General features: G+C 46.2%; 1 protein-coding gene across 1 annotated transcript in view; it reads left to right on the top strand.

Annotated features, from left to right (window-relative positions):
* Positions 1 to 22016, top strand: part of LOC137657603 (nucleoporin NDC1-like) — a 98175-nt gene that overhangs the window by 46651 nt on the left and 29508 nt on the right. Inside the window, exons 4-6 of the mRNA XM_068391960.1 lie at positions 10606 to 10826; positions 19612 to 19766; positions 20353 to 20545. Of these exons, the coding sequence (XP_068248061.1) occupies positions 10606 to 10826; positions 19612 to 19766; positions 20353 to 20545 (569 nt within the window). The remainder of the gene's footprint in view (positions 1 to 10605; positions 10827 to 19611; positions 19767 to 20352; positions 20546 to 22016) is intronic.

A 22016-nucleotide genomic window follows, 5' to 3' on the forward strand; every position in this document is an offset into this window, starting at 1 on the left:
CCACGACACGAGCTACTCAGACAACCACATTGCAACATCTTCCACAGAGCCGTAGCATCGCTTCAGCTTCACGCCTGGAGACTATCCAGCATCTCCTCACTGAGAGAGGCTTTTCGCAACAAGTTGCGGAAAGGATGTCTCGGCACCTGCAAAAGTCATCCGCAGGGGTCTACCAGGCGAAGTGGAGAGTCTTCTATGGTTGGTGTCGTGGGAGGGGTATCTCTCCCCTCGATGCCTCTATTCCAGCAATAGCGGAGTTCCTCGTTTATGTGCGGGAGGAAATGCGCCTTTTAGTCTGGGCGGTGAAAGGCTATCGCTCAGCCTCAAGCCTTGCCTTCAGGCTGAAAGGAATAGACATTTCCTCCTCGCTGGAACTTTCCTTACTCATACATAGCTAGCTGCTTACCTGCCCTCAGTCGGAAGTGAGACCGCCTCCTTGTAACGTGGTTCGGGTCCTCAGGGCTCTGAAGAGACCTCCGTTCGAACCATTATGCCAGGCCTCTGTCCAACACCTGACTTGGAAGATGGTATTCCTGCTCGCTCTGGCTTCGGCCAAGCGAGTCAGTGAACTTCATGGTCTCTCATACGACGTCACCCATTCAAGGGGATGGGGGGAGGTAACGCTCAAATTCGTCCCTGAGTTTGTTGCCAAGACTCAGAACCCTGGAGTTCCGGACCCACGGTTCGACTCCTTCAGGGTTGTGAGTCTCCGCTCCGTAACAGATGACCAGATCACCTGCTTCTCTGTCCAGTGAGAAGTCTGAGACGTTATCTGAAGAGAACAGCTGCAGTCCGTCCCCACGTGCAAGCTCTGTTTGTGAGCACGGGAAGGACGAAGAGGAGGGTCACCAAGAATACCATCTCAGCCTGGATTCGATGGACCATTCACCATGCCTTGAATCCAGACCCTCCTCCGTCACGTCGCCCTAGGGCACATGATGTCGGGCATCGTCACGTCCATGGCCTTCAAGAGAAACTTCTCCGTGACGCAGGTGCTACAAGCTGTGGTCTGAAAGCGTCAAACGACCTTCACAGCCCACTACCTGTAGGACGTGACCCACAGGAGCCTCGATACTTTTGCTATCGGCCCTGTGGTGGCTGCACAACAGCTGGTCTAACTAACCTCAGACTCCTTAATGGACAAGTAGCAGAAGGTTGAGGGCACTGTTACTCGGTTTTAGTCTGCGTGAGTGAAAGAGTATGTCTGGCCCTTACTTCTTTCTTATCCTCCCCTCTCATGGGGAATGCAGCATCCTGGGTCTCTGCATAGATGACCTCAAACCTCTGCAGGTAAACCATGCTTCCTTGTGTTCTTAGTATTTAGAATAATACTGTCGCGTCCCCCATACCCTGACGAGGTAGTATGGGGACGTCCTAGCCTAGAATTCCATATAAAGGACTTCAGGTCAACTTCCTAGGACGAGTCACACTTCATTTCTCCATACACAACTTATGTAGGCCGCACTTGCGAGGTGCAGGCACTCTTTTTCTCGAGTGCTGCTGACTCGGATTCTGAGTCCCCAGGTAAGCCAAAGCCAGTAAGGCTGGGGACTTTCCACCCTGCCTAAGGGTAAGTCACCCTATGTAAATAGCGTGGTTTGTATTTCGGTTACGAAACAAATGACAAATTCAGAGATAATTTGTATTTTTCCTAACCATACAAACCTTAGCTATTTACACATATTTGCCCGCCAGCCCCGTCCCCCAAGACAAGTCCTACCTCTAAGTGAAGTGAAGCAGCTCACCGGTGTGTGTGTGTGTGTGTGTGTGTGTGTGGAGGGGGGGGAGCTAGCTACCCCTCCCCTACCCCCGTCCTAACTAGCGCGGGGGCAGTTTAACCCTCGTTAAAATCTAATGGCTCGTCATTTCAGCTACGCCGAAAGTAAACTCTATGTAAATAGCTAAGGTTTGTATGGTTAGGAAAAATACAAATTATCTCTGAATTTGTCATTTTAGCTTGCCTTTGATTTTACAGTACAGTAATACTGTACTTTGATATTCCTACTGGATTTAAAGCTCTAAATGGCTCAAAGTTCCCTAGTGCTTGGCTTTTTTTTTTCTCTCTTTTTCTCTTCCCTAAATTGCATAAAATAGATTTACAGGTTACAATTATTTTTCACACCATGGGTACTTAATCAATATAAATATTAATGATATACAGCAATATCTTAAGTCAGACAAGACAGCTACAGTAGAATACTGCACTGTCAAGTTCTCCAAATCATGTACAGTAGATCAATAAATACAAAACTACCACAGTAATTAAATAAAAGGCATCTTCATGGAGGAAAAAAAAAGATTCACATTTACATAACTATATGATAAAGAAAGGTATGACTGTTAATTGATTATCACAGATGGTGTAAATCAAGAAAATATGACAAAGTTGAATAAAAAACCTCCATAGGTATTACTTTTTGAAGTTTTTGATAAAATCTGTAACTCATTGCATTGCATAATATGGTAAATCTAGCTTGATCTAATTTACTGCAATTATATATCTCAGTACATGAGATATACAGTTATATATGATGTACAGTATACAGATGGCTATGCCTAGGCTATGCATGTGTGTATGCACCTTATGTTATGCTATTTAGATGAAAACTATGAAAATTGTTGTGGAACTGAACCCCTGAGTAAGATAATATTTCAACTGTACTTTTTTTTTTCTAGAGGTCAGCAGCTTCTCATGCTCTTTCTTCTTCGTCTGCATCCTTTCCCACTTTTATGTGGGGTCGATGTTTACAAAGAAGAAAGAGCCTGAGAAGCGGCTGACCTCTAGAAAAAAAGTATAATTGCATATTATCTTACTGAGGGGATCAAGATGTCAGCTGCATCTCTGGCTCTTTATCTTTCCCAAAATTCAATTAAATCAAAACTTCAATTAGTGTTTTTTTTTTTTAATGCTCTCGATGACGAGGATATTCAGTAATGTTGTATGTGTTGCTTTTCTGAGTAATAGCATCCAGCTTCTATTCAAGTGCCAGATTGTAATTTACAATTATTTATTATTTTTCAATATACTTACCCGGTGATTATAATAGCTGCAACTCTGTTGCTCGACAGAAAACTCTAAGGAAAAATTCGCCAGCGATCGCTACACAGGTAGGGGGTGTACCCAACAGCGCCATCTGTCGTCCAGATACCCAGTACTCATTGTAAACAAAGAACTCAATTTTCTCTCTGTCGAGCTATCGACAAGACGCTCTTATTCGCTGTTGCTAAACTGGAGTTTTTTCACAACTAATTGGTGAAGTACTTTATTCTAGTTTTGAGCTTTCGCTATGCAGGTGTTTTGTCTTCATCTTAAATCTTGAACTCGTTTTGGATAGATTTAATTATGGTGACAAAGAGAGTATGGACTTTCTTTCACTTTTAAATGGCCGACCCTTCCCTTAGACGGAAGTGTGTTTAGGCTTTTAGTATTTATCTTATCACGTTATAGATTTTCCTCTATATATTTTATATCTCTCCGCCTTTATTAGGCCTCTTCGATTAACTTTCCATTTATTATAAACATATAAAAATAAATTTTAATGTTTTGTTTATATAGACCTTTCCTGAGAGTAGGCGGTCCTAACTTGGAAACCTAAGTTAATCAACGTTGAGCCCTTTATATCGTAATTAGCTTTTAAAGAGCTAAGGATTTAAAACTTTTTAAATGTAATATTTTATGAAAGAATTTCTTTGATAGTCTTCGTACTGTTTTCAAAGATGAACTAACGTTTAGTTTTTTTTATGCTACGCAGTTGTTGACGTTCAGGACGTTCAACATGCGCTCTATCGTTACGATAGAGAGAGAGTGTATCACGGTTTCACTTTGCAGTAAGAGTAAATCGATTCTGACGTTTTGTTCATTCTTTCTTAGCTTAAATGTTTTAAATTCTAATTTAAAGGAATTTTTTATTTGAAAAACCTTTCAGTTTTTTCCTTTAGTCAAATAACATGTTTTTTTTTTTTTGACGAAATATAGTTGGGCTCTTCTCTTAGGTGCGAAATCAAGAGAGAAAGAGAGAGAGAGATAGAGACGGAGGGAGAGAGAGGAGAGAAAACGTTCCGTTCAAGCGGCTAACGTTGTTCTCGTGTTACTCGCGTCCCTAGTCGCTGTACGGGGAGGAAGGATAAAACGTTTTTAGGTTTTTATTCTCGTCCCCAGGCTATGTGCGGTGAGAGATTGAAAACTTAGTTATATGAACTAGTGTTTAGTCTCTTTCCCAGCCACTGATTTTTTTTATCTTAAAATATGTTTTCTGTTTTTTTGCTGGTATTAATGAGCTTGCATTATACGACTGATTTCGCAATTACTACCTTTTAATGAAGAGTAGAATTGCGTGTTTCAGGTAGAAATAAGTGCAAAACAGAAAATCGAAGTGATAAAGTGATATGCGCAAAGTGTTACAGTGTTGCGTCCGAGGGTTCGTCTGTTCGTGCCTGTCGTTCACCTAGTCCGGGACCTCTTACATGCTCCCAAGCCCAGGGGAGAAGTAATGTCAAACGACTTATGGGTTCGAGAGGCCTTGACCAACGAACAGACGTTTTTCCCTCTATGGTATCGGGTGTATCTTACCAAGATCTCCCCTACCATAAGACGAGAGAGACGTTGTTTCTCCTCGTCATCCGAAGGCTTTTCGCATAAGAAACCTGTCACAAGGTTTCGAAGCCCTTAAGCGAAAGTCAGTCCTTTTAGGACAGGTCCAGCGTCCTGGTTACAACCATTAGGACAGCTCTGACCCTATGCAGTCATCGGATAACTGCTCGCCGCCTAACAAAAGCGTAACACAGACTCCGAGAGTCTTTTTTTTGTAGGCAAAGTGTTGCGGTCACAGACGTTACCCTCGTCTATTACCACAACCATTTCCGTTGATCCTTAAGGGGTTGTATGGCAAGACATGCAGTATATGCTTGCCTCCCTTATGGAAGACTATTCTGCCGATTAGTCCGTTGAGTCTAGCCGTTTATCTCATCGATATCCTGGCTTTCAGCCGACCTAACGTTCATTTGTGCTTACTGTTGACGTTGGCGTAGCTTAAGTCACGACAGTCAGGTTGTTTAGAACCACACTCGATGCGGTCTCGTGTGGTTTTTCAGCCGCATTTGGACGTTAGGCCACTTGCTGATGCTCCTGTTGACGTTCAAGACGTTCACTAACAATCGGAGTTGACTTGTTTTGACGCTGTGCGTCAACCTCTGCATTCTAGAGTTGTTTTGACTGCTCAGTCTAGGCAGTCAAAGCAGTCTCGAGTGGACGCTGTGCGTCCTCACGCACCTGTTGTGGTTGACAGTTCAGTGACAGTTCACAGACTGTCAAGCAGTTACATGACGTTGCGTTCTGGTCCGCTACTAATACACCAGTGAGTGTGGACTCTGCCTGTAAAGCATTGCCACCACGGTAGGTCTCTCCCTTGCTTGAGACTCAACTTTTATCGGACAAGGTTCCTGTTGATGAGGAAGTTGCTGTTCCCCCTCCTACTGATATTCCCTTGAGGACTCTGTCAGATGGAGAGGAGCCTAAAGCTGCATAGCCTCCTATGGACTTTAATTAAATCATGATGATTTTTTTAAGGATCTTTGTCCGGATCTTTTTGTAACTGCTGCTCCTCGTTCGCCTAAACATCAGAGCTTACACTAGGCCTAGCTACTTCGAAGCCGTTGTTTTTAAGCTAGTGCTCTCTCGCTCTCCTAGAGAGTTTTACGTTGGCTAGGCGACTGGTTTTTCACCAGGAGGAGTTTGGGGGATACAGCCTTTGCTTTCCCTTCTTTTAAACTGGTTTATAGAGAGAGAGTCTGATATGACACGAGAGAAGTTCTCGGCGTGGGAGTTCATGCCTCTGCCCAGATAGACTTCTCAATTCTCGTAGACTCTCCCTGGCGCCTGGCCAGGAGACGCTCCAAGTTGTTTACAGGTCAACTTCACAGCTGTTTTCGAGCCTTTGAAGTTTTGCTGTACAATTATGTCACGCATAACAAGGCTTTCAGGGATGGTAAACGGTACCGCCTCAGTCGCTAACCCCGTCTGTTGCCACACCTGCTCCCGTAGACCCTAAATGGGCTTTGCTGCAAGACATGCAGTCCAAGCTTGCGTCCTTGATAGAGGACTTTAATGCGGAGAAGGTTGCTACCGAACCTTCTGGCCAACAACCTTCCAACCGGTCGGTTGTGCGCCCTGTTGACGCTGAGGTAACCTACTCGCGTCTGCCAGTTGAGGTGGTTCCTCCACCGATGCGACCCAGTGTGGGTTGCCAGCCGCACGTTGACGTTAAGCGACGCTCGGAGGTGGTTGTTGACGTTCAGGACGTTCAACAACCAGCAGAGGTGACTTGTTTTGACGCAGTGCGTCAACCTCAGCAACCCGGTAGGGTGTTGACTGCACAACCCAGACGGTCTAGACAGTCTCGGGTTGACGCTGTGCTTCCTCGCGCACCCATGGTTGTTGACAGTTCACAGACTGTGCAGCAGTTCCATGATATTGCGTCCGGCTCCGTCACGCATCCACCAGTGCGACCGGACTCAGCGAGCCAGACGTTGCCCACTCCGTTGCCGTTTCCTCATCAGTTTTCGGATGAGGAACCCTCTGATGAGGACGTTGCTGAACAACAAAACGATCAGCCCCCAGAATATATCAAGCCCTGCTATCCATCCAGAAGATGCTGAAGAAGGAACGCTGCTCAGTCAGGCTGTGGATGAGTCTGGTAGGGACGCTGTCATCCGTGGAACAATTTGTGTCACTAGGAAGACTACACCTCCGTCCTCTTCAATACCATCTAGCTTTTCACTGGGAAAAGGACAAGACGCTAGAAGCGGTCTCGATCCCGGTTTTCGAAAAGATAAAGTCTTGTCTGACTTGGTGGAAGGACAATATCAACCTAAGAGAGGGTCTTCCCCTGGCTGTTCAGACTCCCTACCACGTTCTCTTCTCGGACGCATCGGACGTGGGCTGGGGTGCGACACTAGACGGTCGGGAATGCTCAGGACTGTGGAACTCGAGTCAGAGGAGCATGCATATCAACTGCAAGGAGCTGTTGGCAGTACATCTGGCCTTGAAAAGCTTCAAGTCTCTCCTTCGAGGCAAAGTGGTGGAAGTTAACTCGGACATCACCACGGCCTTGGCGTACATCTCCAAACAAGGAGGTACCCACTCACTGACGTTGTACGAGATCACAAGGGACCTGCTCATCTGGTCAAAAGGTCAAGACATCTCCCTAATAACGAGGTTCATCCAAGGCGACTTGAACGTCATAGCAGATTGTCTCAGTCGGAAAGGGCAAGTAATTCCAACCGAATGGACCCTCCACAAGGATGTGTGCAAGAGACTTTGGGCCACTTGGGGTAAAACAATCCATAGATCTCTTTGCTACCTCGCTGACCAAGAGGCTTCCAATCTATTGCTCTCCAGTCCCGGACCCAGGAGCAATACATATAGATGCTTTCCTCCTAGATTGGTCACATCTGGATCTCTACGCATTCCCACCGTTCAAGATTGTCAACAAGGTACTGCAGAAGTTCGCCTCTCACGAAGGGACAAGGTTGACGTTAGTTGCTCCCCTCTGGCCCGCAAGAGAATGGTTCACCGAGGTACTTCGATGGCTAGTAGACGTTCCCAGAACTCTTCCTCTAAGGGTGGACCTTCTACGTCAGCCACACGTAAAGAAGGTACACCTAAACCTCCACGCTCTTCGTCTGACTGCCTTCAGTCTATCGAAAGACTCTCGAAAGCTAGAGGCTTTTCGAAGGAGGCAGCCAGGGCGATTGCTAGAGCAAGGAGAACATCCACCCTTAGAGTCTACCAATCGAAGTGGGAAATCTTCCGAAACTGGTGCAAGTCAGTATCTGTATCCTCGACCAGTACCTCTGTAACTCAAATAGCTGACTTCCTCTTATACCTGAGGAAAGAACGATCACTTTCAGCTCCCACTATCAAGGGTTACAGAAGCATGTTGGCATCAGTCTTCCGTCACAGAGGCTTAGATCTTTCCAACAATAAAGATCTACAGGACCTCCTTAAGTCTTTTGAGACCACGAAGGAGCGTCGTTTGGTTACACCTGGTTGGAATTTAGACGTGGTACTAAGATTCCTCATGTCAGACAGGTTCGAGCCGCTACAATCAGCCTCCCTGAAAGATCTCACCTTAAAGACTCTTTTCCTGGTATGCTTAGCCACAGCTAAAAGAGTCAGTGAGATTCATGCCTTCAGCAAGAACATCGGATTTTCGTCAGAAAAGGCTACATGTTCACTTCAACTTGGTTTTCTAGCCAAAAACGAGCTGCCTTCTCGACCTTGGCCGAAATCGTTCGATATTCCCAGCTTATCGAATATGGTAAGCAATGAACTAGAAAGAGTCTTATGCCCTGTGAGAGCTCTTAAGTTCTATTTAAAACTAACTAAACCTTTACGAGGCCTTTCTGAAGCTTTATGGTGTTCAGTTAAGAAACCATCTTTGCCTATGTCAAAGAATGCTTTATCCTTTTTTATCAGACTGTTAATACGAGAAGCTCATTCCCATCTGAGTGAGGAAGACCAAGCTTTGCTGAAGGTAAGGACACACGAAGTTAGAGCTGTCGCAACTTCCGTGGCCTTTAAACAAAATAGATCTCTGCGAAGTATAATGGACGCAACCTATTGGAGAAGCAAGTCAGTGTTCGCGTCTTTTTATCTTAAGGATGTCCAGTCTCTTTACGAGGACTGCTACACACTGGGACCATTCGTAGCAGCGAGTGCAGTAGTGGGTGAGGGCTCAACCACTACAATTCCCTAATTCCATAACCTTTTAATCTTTCTCTTGAAATGTTGTTTTTGGGTTGTCCGGAAGGCTAAGAAGCCTTTCGCATCCTGGTTAATTTGGCGGGTGGTCAAAGTCATTTCTTGAGAGCGCCTAGATTAAGGGTTTTGATGAGGTCCTGTTGTATGGGTTGCAACCCTTGATACTTCAGATCCTAGGGGTCGCTCAGCATCCTAAGAGGATCGCGAGGCTCCGTAAGGAAGACGTACTTAAAAAGGCAGAGTAATTGTTCAAGTCGACTTCCTTACCAGGTACCTATTTATTCTGTTTTTGTTATTTTGATAACTTCTAAAATGAAATAAAAATTCTTAGCTCATAATGATGTAAACATATTTTGCTGGTCTCTACCAACCCCCCTGGGTGTGAATCAGCTATTATAATCACCGGCTAAGTTAAATATTGAAAAATGTTATTTTGATTATAAAATAAATTTTTGAATATACTTACCCGGTGATTATAAATTAAAGGACCCTCCCTTCCTCCCCAATAGAGACGCAGTGGACCGAGGAGAAAATTGAGTTCTTTGTTTACAATGAGTACTGGGTATCTGGACGACAGATGGCGCTGTTGGGTACACCCCCTACCTGTGTAGCGATCGCTGGCGAATTTTTCCTTAGAGTTTTCTGTCAAGCAACAGAGTTGCAGCTATTATAATCACCGGGTAAGTATATTCAAAAATTTATTTCATAATCAAAATAACATTTTAACATGAGATCGCCAAGTCATATGTTTAGAATTTCTTGCATTTTAACTCAAAGTATTTGTTCTTAATTTAGGACTAAATGATAAGAGCAAGACAATGCCATAAGTAGGTGGACATTTGAGGAGATAAGAGACCAAAGGAAATATATTAAAAAGGCAAAAAGAATACATTCGAGGCAAAAGTGATGCTGTGAAGAAGGATTGCCACCTTCAACATAGAAATATGGTGACTACTTTTAAAAAAAAGTTTGAATGCGTAAAATTCTTGCTACAGTAGAAAGGCAAGCTTTGGGTAAGATGCTTCATTGGGAAGCTGGTATTAGAGAACTGTTTACAGTAAGCATATTCCGTTAGTAAATAAAGCTGAAAGTTAATGATTCCTCTATAAGGCTATTTAATCATCTATGCAGAAGTATGAGCACGCAAAGGCAATTGGGTGTTTTCATTGCTGTACACTTCAAGACTGCTGATTGACAGGGCTACATGAAAGTGTAACAACATTATGCTGCAATTTATTAATAAAAGACATTTGGAAGATTTAAACCAATATATTTGGGGTTAAGGTATTTTGGCATTTGATGAGAAAAAAAAAACGAGGGGCCATTCAGTTAGAGCAGAGTAATAGTGAAAAGGAGGTAACTGGTAGAAAGGTCCGGGAAAAATAGGTAATATTAAATATAACTTGTAGATAAATTTGGAATCTGCAAAAAATCACCAAACAAAAGCTGAGGAAAATATGTAATGTTTAGCTAAGCCTGTACAGCAAAAATCTGATTTAAAACTATGATTATAATTATGATTCCAACATTCCATCCAGTAACGAATAGAAAGTACAGTCTTGGATAATTTTCTGTTAAGGAAATTCCATTGGTATTTTACTGTTTCAACTAACTGATTTTTCAGTTGTTAAGAAATGGCATCATGATTTATGAAATGAAGTACTTCTATTTTCTAAAATAAGTATATAGTCCATTTTTCTCCTGTTATATGTATTCTTATTTTTTAAGGAATTACTGTACACACATGAAATTTAACCCCCTAGGTTATTGAATTTTGTAAAGAAACTTAGACGTGAATAAGATTATTTTAGAATTTCATCAGTCGATAATTATTCATTTTACAGGGGTGCATTATGTAACAAGAGGAAGGCTTTTATCCTCTACATGGGATTGATGAATGGCGCATATTATGCATACTACTACCTTATGGACAATGGCAATTTGCTGATACCAGCCACCGTGTATCCAAGCAGGCTACAGCGGGTGAAGTCCAAAATATCTATCAGTAAGGTGAAGGAGGCATACAATAAGCATGGGCCAAGTATGATCTCATTCTTAATTCTTGGTGAGTATGGTTTCGTTGATAAATGCGTTGGTTGCTTAGTATTTGATGCTTGACAAGTAGAAATGTTATTTAGTGACCACGGAGGTAGCAGCAGTAGGGGATTCATCATATGAAACTTCATTTGTGGTGGTTAACGGGGGAGGATTAGCTGTGGCATCGTAGCAGTACCAGCCAAACTCGGCTGAATCCCTCTTCAGGCTGGGAGGAGCGGAGAAAGTAAAGGTCCTTTTTGTTCCTTTGTTTGATGTCGGCTATCCCCCAAAATTGGAGGAAGTGCCTCGGTAATTAGATAGATAGCCTTGGTAATTTACTTCTGTAGTGCTGTTTACATTACTGTTACTTTAGTGTATATGTATTGGTCATGGGGTAAATCCAGTAGAATTGTGGGGAGCCAGATATTAAAGGTTCTTTTATGTGAAAAGGATAACTCATCCTAATTATATTTTGCTGGGGGAAATATATTGTTTTACAACTTTTAAAATACTAATTGTCACGGTTCACTAAATTAGTAAGATAAGACTAAATTAGGTGACTATTGTTTTTAACACTCAAATATCTAGACTTCATTTGTGGGATTCCTTCAATTGATAAGAGACTCAGAAAGATTGAGAGCTTTCTTCCATTACAATAGTTTTGTACAGGCACTGTACGTAAATAAGTGCTCTTCAGAAATTTTTGCCAATAACATAAATTTGTTTTATTCTTACTCTTAACATTTTAGCTGAAACTAAATTACAATACCAATACTGAATTGTTTATAAAATTTGGTCTAATACTATAATTTGCACTTATCTTGATCTACTTGCATTTAGGTTTACATTACTTTTGGGTTTCTAAATTGAGATAAAAATAATTAAAAATGATCATGGTCCATCATAAGATTTGGATTTTTAGAGTCCAGATCTTTACAAGATCTCATATTAGTTCAAGTGCTTTAAAGGATAACTATTAACATGGATTGTGGATAACCTGGTCAGCCTACTAAGAAAGTTTACTAGGCTTATTTTACCCTGGAAGGATGTTTAACATTATTAAGGAAGATAAGATTATAATAACTAGTTGTTCCGTAACCGAAATACAAACCACGCTATTTACATTGGGTTTACCTTTTAGCGCAGCTGAAATGACGAGCCAATAATTTTAACGAGGGTTAATTACCCCCGCGCTAGTTAGCGGGGGGGTAGGGGAAGGGTAGCTTGCTACCCCTCCCCCCCCCTACACACCGGTGACTTGCTTCACTTCACTTTTGGCTCGGCGGTGATCAGACGTGTCTGTTCATCGTCCTCGTGACAGCTTTTAATTTTTCTGCTTTTTCTTTCTACAGCGTGTGTGTCGGTTGAAAGTTGACCTTCATTATTATTATTCTACAATGCGTACATGCCCTGGTGTTGCCGGTCGTCCTTGTGGGATTTTTATGTCAGACGTAACTACGGACCCTCACACCCTTTGCCCTCAATGTCGGGGCCGACGGTGTGACCAGGAGAACATGTGCCGTGAGTGCCTCCCAGTGGGAGAAGTTTGGCCGCCGGCGTAAGAAGTCCAGGAGAGACCGTTCTCCTTCGGGGTTAGCCTTGAAGGAGGAAGGTTCTCGGGACTCTTCTTCCGCCGCCCAAACCTCCTCCGAAGCTCCCCCTCATCCGGCTCCTAAGGAGAGTCGGCCGAGTGGTAGCGCAGGCCCTAGTTCTGTTTCCCGACCTTGGGTGGGGGGAGAGGGCGTCGCCTCCCATAGCGAGGCGGTTCCCCCTCCTCCTCCGGGGAAGGTTATTGATAATGCTTTAACTAATGATGATCTTTTGCAGATTTGGTCTTCCTTGGGGCTTAAGGGCTTGCCCTCCAGGGTCTCCTTTATTGACCTTGTCTCGTTGGGGGCCGCTGTTAAGCAGTCGCCGGCGGTAGCAGAGGTAGACCCTCTGTCTATTGTCGATGTCGTGGTGACAGAGGCCTCCGACGTGGCTGGGCAATCTCCGCAGGTGCTGTTGAGGATGTTGGTGCTGAAGGCCCTCCTCCCCCTTCCGTACATCCTTCGAAGGGGGAAGTGAGTCCTTCGGTCTCTGCTGCTGCTCAGCTTCCTTCTAAGGGAAGTTTTTTGACTGAGACTCCCCTTCGGAGGACCAATGGTCCCGATGATCTTCCCCGAGGCCGCCTCCGCCGTAAGGCTCACCATCCGCTACGTCGCAAGGGCCTCCCTTCCCCTTACAAGGGGGTTAAGAGGCGCCTATTTGGATCTTCTTCCTCCGAAGGGGACTCTCCTCGTCAGCCTCAACCTACAGCTCCGTCTCCCTTGGACCTCTCTGCAGACCGTTCACCAACTCCTGCCAGATCTTCACCTTCTGGGGAACTCGTCACCCGACGGGCAACGGTCCCTTCGGGGCAAAGGGATCCTTCCCTTCCACGAGCAGTGCTAGCACAGGCGCTCTCCTGCTCGTCAAGACTTTCCTGCTCGTCGGCGCTCTCCTGATGTTCGCCCTCCTCGCCAGCTCTCTTCTGAGCGTCAGCGCTCATTTGAGGACCATCGCCCTGTGGTCTCTGACCATCCTATAGTTTCTGCTGAGCTCACTGCTCGCCATCAGTCTTCTGATCCTGTGGCTACGCAACATCGTTCTGCGCGTGTGTCAAAAGCACATGTTCGCCAACGCGCCAGCGATCTTCCTGTTCCTGCTCGTGAACGCGCCGCGCCACCTGTCCCCTCACAGGACACGCGTCGACCTCCTGCTCGCCAGCGATCACCTACGCGCCAGCGATCACCTGCTCGCCAGCGTTCACAGGCGATTTTAGTATCGCCTATTCTCCAGCGTTCTCCCACGTGTCAACGATCGCCTACGCGCCAGCGATCACCTGCTCGTCAGCGCGCACAGGCGATTTTAGTATCGCCTATTCACCAGCGTTCTACGCGTCAGCGATCCCAAGTTTCTCGGAGATCTCCGGACTGCCCGCGTGTGTTACAGCATGCGCGCCAACGTTCTCCAACGCTGAAGGGATATGGTTCGCCAGCTACTAGCTCGCCAACGCGTCGCCATCGCCCACCTGCGCGTCAGCGCTCACCAGCTCATCACCGATCGACTGTTGATCCACATCGCCAGCGGTCTTCCTCACCCACGCGGCAGCGCGTTTCCTCGCCATCGCGCCAACACTTGCGTTCGCCGCCACGGACTCGCGCTCATTCACCAGCCCGCCACCGCTCGCCAGCGCGATCGCTCGCCTGCTCGACCATCGTTCGCGGCGAATTCCGCAGAAGGTGGTAGCAGCAGGAACGCGTGTGCCTAGACAACGCTCAGGATCGCCTCCACCCAAACACAGGTTGGTAGTGCAGGACAAGGATACTACTTAGGAGAGGTTAGTACATCATTCTTCCCCACCTTCTTTTCAGGCAGTGTCCACTCCAAAGGATCGCCCGATCCCTTTCCCTTTAGTAAGGATTTCGGACTCTGTGTCCTTGGAGCAACAGACTTGGTTTGGTCCTCTGGCGCAGGCATTAGTGAGGGTTATGAAACCAGCACTCGCCGACCAGGGTAACAAACCAACGGCTGTCTCTCCTACGCTGAAGAGAAAGAGCGGAGTGGACTTCGTGGTGACTTCCCCCAGGGCAAAGTTGGTTCCCAAGAGGTTGGTCGTGAAGGCCCCTTCTCCTGCTCGAGTTCTTTCTCATTCTCCCGTGGACGAGGCCTTTCCGTCCTCAGGTGAGTCCAGGGGGGCGGTAGTCTTTCCCTCGGCACCAAGGGGGGAGACTTCGCTCCATGGAGGAGAATCATCTCGTGAGGAAGGGGCCCCTTGAACCTCTTTGTTGGGATCCTATATCCCTCCCAGGAGGGAATCCAAGGACTCCAAGACCGTCCCGAAATCCTCTTCGAGGATACGCCAGGAACCCACGACTACCCTGGGGAATGTCCACGTTTCACCCCAGGAAGAGATCCCTGGGACAGGAGACTTAGCTGCCAGCCCGCAGGGAGGAGAACAGCAGGAATCCGAGCATGCCTTCTGGCAGGTCCTAAGCCTGATAAGGCAACTTAACGGGCTTATGGATCCAGTCATCGCCCCCCGTGAAGGCAAAGACACGATCCTAGATGAAGTGTTCGACGTTCGGAAGGCCCCGAAGTCCAGTGCGGCTCTGCCCTGGTCTCGGGGTCTGAAAAGTGCCAGAGCTAGGGCCAACGCTCAGCTCGCGCTTCTTGCCTCCTCCAGTCGTTCCACTGCCGGGAACAAGCTCATCCCTCTTCCTCGTCTTCAGCAGAGGAGGTATTTCGAGATTCTGGGTGAGCCCAACCTCGCTCTTCCTCTCCATCACTCTGTGGAGGAGCTGGCGAAGGGAGTTCCTCTTGAGAACCTCTCTGCCCGGCAGGTGTCGTTCTCGGCGGCAGAGATTCTTAGCCAAGAGAAGGTCGCTAAGTTTGCCATGCAGGCCACTTCGTGGCTGGACTTTAGGCTAGGATCTCTGGGCATCCTATTGCGATCGGAGGACTTGTCCAAGGAGACCAATAGGAAGGCCCTGGAGACCTTCTTGCTCTCGGGCACCCGCTCCATCGAGTTTTTGGTGCACCAGGTTACCACCCTGTGGGCCAACTCGGTGTTGAAGCGTAGCGATGCTGTGTCCGAGAGATTCCATCCGAAGGTCCCCGCCGTAGATGTGTATCGGCTCCGACATGCTTCCCTTCTGGGGGAGAACCTGTTTGAGCCTCAAGACATGGAGCGAACGGCTGAGAGGTGGAGGAAATCCAGCACAGACTCCCTCCTCCATAGGGCCCTTACAACTCGGCCCTATAAGCCTCCAGCCCTGCCACAACAGCAGCAACAGCCTCGTAAGGCTCCAAAGCAGGCACCGGCAGTTAAGAAGGTGGTGTCTATGCCCCAGCCCTTTCCAGCCAAGGTCAAGAGGGGCGGTAAGTCCTCTAGGGGAGGCAAGACTCCTAGGGGTGGCGGCCGCGGCCGCAAGCCCTAGGGGTGGCAGTCCCCCTGCGTGTCCACCTGTGGGGGGATGCCTTCAGCGTTGCGTCCGCAGGTGGCAGCAACACGGGGCCGATGCTTGGACGGTCTCAGTGATCGGGCAAGGCTATCGCGTCCCGTTCACAACATCTCAACCTCCCCTGACAGCGAATCCAGTGTCGTTGAGCTCCTATGCCTCGGGATCGGCAAAGGGGCTGGCCCTTCAGGCCGAAGTCGAGACCATGCTCGAGAAGGGTGCTCTCCAGGAGGTCGTCGACGGCTCCCAAGGCTTCTTCAGTCGACTCTTTCTTGTAAAGAAGGCTACTGGAGACCCGTCATCGACCTCTCAGCTCTGAATGGGTTTGTCAAGCAAACCCAGTTCAGCATGGAGACAGCAGACACAGTCAGACTTGCGGTGAGACCACAAGACCTCATGTGCACCCTGGATCTAAAGGACGCGTACTTCCAGATCCCAATCCATCCGTCTTCCAGGAAGTACCTGAGATTTTGCCTAGACGACAAGATCTACTAGTTCAAGGTGCTGTGTTTCGGTCTCTCCACAGCTCCTCAGGTGTTCACCAGAGTGTTCACCCTGATTTCATCTTGGGCACACAGGAATGGCATTCGTCTCCTTCGTTATCTAGACGATTGGCTGATCCTAGCAGACTCGGAGTCTACCCTTCTTCGGCACCGAGACAGGCTTCTGGATCTTTGCCAGGATCTGGGGATCGTGGTAAACCTCGAGAAGTCCTCTCTGCAGCCGTCCCAACGACTGGTTTATCTAGGCATGCTAATAGACACCACTCTCCACAAAGCCTTTCCATCAGACGACCGGATAGCAAGACTGAGGAGGGTGGCGGAACCCTTCCTCAGGCGAGAAGAACTCCCCGCCCAATCGTGGTTGCGTCTCTTAGGTCCTATCCTCCCTGGCTCGTCTGGTTCCAAACAGCCGCCTCAGGATGAGATCCCTTCAATGGCGGCTCAAGTCCCGGTGGAATCAAGGATCCGATTCCCCGGACATTCTGATCCCAATGGGGTCTCTGGAACGGACGGACTTGCGGTGGTGGCTGGTCGACGAGAACCTGCGGAAGGGAGTGAGTCTTCTCGTCCTCCCCCCGGAATTGACTCTGTTTTCGGACGCGTCAAAAGAAGGGTGGGGGCGCACGTTCTGAACCAGAGGGCCTCAGGCCTTTGGTCAGAATCAGAAAAGTGCCTACACATAAACCTGCTAGAATTGAAGGCCATCTTTCTGGCTCTTCAGCAGTTCCAACGGTCCCTGGCGGGCCACTCCGTGGTGGTGATGAGCGACAACACCACGGTAGTGGCTTATATCAACAAGCAGGGAGGCACTTTTTCGCAGCAGCTATCCCATCTTGCAGTAGAGACTCTTGAGGTGGACCGAAACCCACTCGATAACACTTATCAGCTCGCTTCATTCCTGGCAAGAGGAATGTGCTCGCCGACAGTCTGAGCAGGGCCTCGCAGATAGTGAGTACCGAGTGGTCTTTGGATCCTCAGATAGCCAACAAAGTCCTGACTTTGTGGGGTTCCCCCACTGTAGACTTGTTCGCGACAGCTTTGAACTTCAAACTGCCCCTGTACTGCTCCCCAGTCCCGGACCCCAAGGCACTCTGGCAAGATGCTTTCCAGCACTGGTGGGACAACATCGACGTGTACGCCTTCCCACCGTTCTGTCTGATGAGAAGGGTGCTCAACAGGACCAGACTATCGGTCAACTGTTCGATGACTGGTAGCTCCGCTATGGCATCACGCGGAATGGTTTCCGGACCTTCTGCAGCTCCTGACGGAGCTCCCGAGGGAGCTTCCTCCACGACACGAGCTTCTCAGACAACCCCACTCCGGCGTCCCTCACAGGGCCGTAGCCTCGCTTCGGCTTCACGCCTGGAGACTATTCAGCGTCTCCTCGCGTAGAGAGGCTTTTCGCAACAGGTTGCAGAGAGAATGTCTCGGCACCTGCGAAGGTCCTCTGAGGGAGTCTACCAAGCAAAGTGGAGAGTCTTTTGTGGTTGGTGTCGTGGAAGGGGTATCTCTCCACTCGATGCCACTATTCCAGCAATAGCGGACTTCCTCGTTTATCTGCGGGAAGAAATGCGCCTTTCTGTCTCGGCAGTGAAAGGCTATCGCTCAGCCTTAAGCTTGGCCTTCAGACTGAAGGGCGTGGATATTTCTTCATCGCTAGAACTCTCTACTCATACGTAGCTATGAGCTTACCTGCCCCCAGTCGGTAGTGAGACCTCCTCCTTGGAACGTGGTTCGAGTCCTCAGGTCTCTTAAGAGACCTCCCTTCGAGCCATTACGCCAGGCCTCCGATCGCCACCTGTCTTGGAAGACGACTTTCCTACTCGCTTTGTCTTCAGCCAAGCGGGTTAGTGAACTTCATGGTCTCTCTTACGACATTGCCCATTCAAGGGGATGGGGGGAGGTAACGTTCAGGTTCGTCCCTGAGTTTGTTGCCAAGACTCAGAATCCTGGAGTGCCGGATCCTCAGTTCGACTCTTTCAGGATCGCGAGTCTCCGTTCTGTAACAAGCGACCCAGACCAGCTGCTACTATGTCCAGTGAGGTGTCTGAGGCACTACTTGAAGAGAACGGCCGCAGTCCGTCCTCAAGTGCGAGCTTTGTTTGTGAGCACAGGCAGGACTAAGAGGAGGGTCACCAGGAACACCATCTCAGCTTGGATTCGAAGGGTTATCCACCATGCCCTAAATCCTGACCCTCCTCCGTCACGTCGCCCTCAGGCCCACGGTGTCAGGGGTATTGCTACATCCCTGGCCTTCAAGAGAAACTTCTCTGTGACGCAGGTACTTTAAGCTGGGGTCTGGAAGCGTCAAACGACCTTCACAGCCCACTACCTGCAAGACATGACCCACAGGAGCCTCGATACGTTTTCTATCGGCCCTTTGGTGGCTGCACAACAGCTGGTCTAACCTCAGGCTCCTTTTTGGACAAGTAGCAGTAGGTTGAGGGCGTTGTTACCTGGTCTTAGTCTGCGTGAATGAAAGAGTATGTCTGACCCTTACTTCTTTCTTCATTCTCCCCTCTCTTGGGGAAGCAGCATCCTGGTCCTCGCATAGCTGACCTCGACCTCTGCAGGTAACCCATGCTTCTTTGTGCTCCTAGTATTAAGCTTAATACTGTTGCGTCTCCCATACCCTGACGAGGTGGTATTGGGAACGTCCTATCCTAGAATTCCTATCTGAAGGTCTCAAGGTCAACTTCATAGGACGAGTCACACTCTCCTCCACACACAGCTTATGTAGGCCACTCATTCCTAGCGATGCCAGGAACTTGTGAGGTACAGGGGCTCCCTCTCTCTAGTGCTGCTCACTGAGGGATCGAGCCCCCGGGCAAGCCGAAGTCAGTAAGGCTGGGGACTTTCCACCCTTCCTAAGGGTAAGTCACCCAATACAATGTAAATAGCGTGGTTTGTATTTCGGTTACGGAACAAATGACAAATTCGAAGATAATTTGTATTTTTCCTAACCATACAAACCTTAGCTATTTACACATATGTGCCCGCCATCCCTGACCCCCAAGTCAAGTCCTACCTCTAAGTGAAGTGAAGCAAGTCACCAGTGTGTGTGGGGGGGAGGGGTAGCAAGCTACCCCCCCGCTAACTAGCGCGGGGGTAATTAACCCTCGTTAAAACTATTGGCTCGTCATTTCATATGCGCTAAAAGGTAAACCCAATGTAAATAGCTAAGGTTTGTATGGTTAGGAAAAATAAAAATTATCTTCGAATTTGTCATTTTACATAGTCTTTACCTGTGAAATTTGTCGCTATAATTCAATAATTCAATGTTTTAATGTCCGTATGAAATCATATTGTATTTGATTCCATTTTGCAGGCATCATGCTGAATTTGTTAAATGGCAATAGCAGTTGGACAGATGGATTTGTGATTCTCGATATACCTTTGATGGTGACAATGTTCATGGCTACCATACTCTGGGCAATTTCAATAACGTTCTTTAACGACATATTTCATATCTTTATAACAGAGGTAAGTTAATTACTGTTTCGGAGTTGTTGTTTAGTGATTTTATTTTTCCTGTCCTAAGAAAAATTATATTATTCAAATATCAGGGTAATGAATCTAGTCAGTATGCCTGAAAACTTTAAATCAATCAATAATCAATCTTTATAATGGTGGTAAGTTGTTATTTACTGTTTCGGAATTGTTTAGTGATTTTATTTTTCCTTGCATGAGAAAAAAGGGATTTTTATCATGTTTAGTTCATGCAATACGGAATCCAGATTTTTGTTAAATATGTTAAATATGGTAAGGGCATTACAACTCTAATGCTAGGTCTCACGTCCAAGGATAAGTGATATTCAAGCTTCTGAAGAATCTCTTTAAACAATGCTAGAACAATAATTCATCAATCTTAGATATTTATCAACTTTTTGCTGGCTTATATCCAGCTTTCACAAATAAAATCATAATGTGACAGAAAAAAGACATAGTGAATACATTAAACATTTTTAATCTCCAGGTAGAGGTAGATGAAATGTAACTACATATTGAAAAATACATTACATATTCCTTTTATTGATAATCTTCCTAATGAATAATTTTCTTTTTATAGCCTATTGAAATCCCCTTGACCTCAGAGGAAGATATCAATCCAGAAACTGACTTAGATTCTTGGAGGTTGTCCCATGCACTTAGTTCAAGTGGACTTCTTCAACTTCTGGCTTTTATGGATTTAAAAACTCTAGCAGCACTTGAACCACGCAACTTTGTAAGGCGTTCTCAGATTTACGCCATCAGCCAGCCAGGTGTGTTTGATGTACATATAACAATGGTTATTGATTTTCCTTATGATTAGTTATTTCTTGTAAAAATCTGATATGACTAACTAATGATATTTATTATTTAGTTTTTTAGGTATTTAACTTCTCAGTTTAATAGTAGTCTACCACAACTTAGTATTCAACTTCTCAGTTTAATAGTAGTCTACCACAACTTAGTATTCAACTTCTCAGTTTAATAGAAGTCTACCACAACTTAGCAGAAATTGACTTTTTTATTATTATGAATTTAAGTATTTTTTTTGTTAATGTCTAATTTTAGGTGTATTACACCATATTGAAATTTTTGCATTTACAGTATATGCTTAGAGGTTTGAGCTGTTTAGTAATAGGAAGTTTTCAAGTATATGTTATCAAAATATTAAATACAGGTATCTATCTTCTAGGGGAGGAAATAATTGCTAAATATTTGAAGGAAAAGCTGAAATAAAAATAAAGAATAAAAAAAAAAAAACCACAGTCACTTTGCAAGACTCTAGAAGTTCCCACAAAATTATTTTTTTAAACAAAGGAACAGCTAAGATAAAGCTAAGAGGCAATTGATGAAAAGTAAAACAATAGAGTAGAGTACCTTCAGCCCAAAAGGATTGCAACAAGACCCTTTTGGGGTATCTATTGTGTGCAACTGTTCCTGTAAATATCCCCTTTACTGCCAAAGAGCAGAAGGTACTGAAGTTGAAAAGCTACAATGGAAATTGGTCCTAAGCTAATTATAATGATATTTTTTTTTTCCCAAATATTCCAACCCCCGAATGTCAATAAATAGATCTAATTTTTTCTCGATTAAAAACACTATGTGAAGCTTGGTAATATATGCATTAACTAAAACTAATTCTTTAGATATCAACAGTGCTGTAATATCCTCAATAAGTAAGTTCATAAATGTCTACGTATAATTGTTCTGTATTACATACATACATATACCAAAGGCACTTCCCCCATTTGGGGGGTAGCCGACAACAACAAGAAACAAAACAAAAAGGGGACCTCTACTCTCTACGTTCCTCCAGCCTAACCAGGGACTCAGCCGAGTTCAGCTGGTACTGCTAGGGTGCCACAGCCCAACCTCCCACATTTCCACCACAGATGAAGCTTCATACTGCTGAGTCCCCTACTGCTGCTACCTCCGCGGTCATCTAAGGCACCGGAGGAAGCAGCAGGGCCTACCGGAACTGCGTCACAATCGCTCGCCATTCATTCCTATTTCTAGCACGCTCTCTTGCCTCTCTCACATCTATCCTCCTATCACCCAGAGCTTTCTTCACACCATCCATCCACCCAAACCTTGGCCTTCCTCTTGTACTTCTCCCATCAACTCTTGCATTCATCACCTTCTTTAGCAGACAGCCATTTTCCATTCTCTCAACATGGCCAAACCACCTCAACACATTCATATCCACTCTAGCCGCTAACTCATTTCTTACACCCGTTCTCATCC

This window comes from Palaemon carinicauda, chromosome 18, assembly GCF_036898095.1.
Source record: "Palaemon carinicauda isolate YSFRI2023 chromosome 18, ASM3689809v2, whole genome shotgun sequence".
In the NCBI taxonomy this organism is placed as follows: Eukaryota; Metazoa; Arthropoda; class Malacostraca; order Decapoda; family Palaemonidae; genus Palaemon; species Palaemon carinicauda.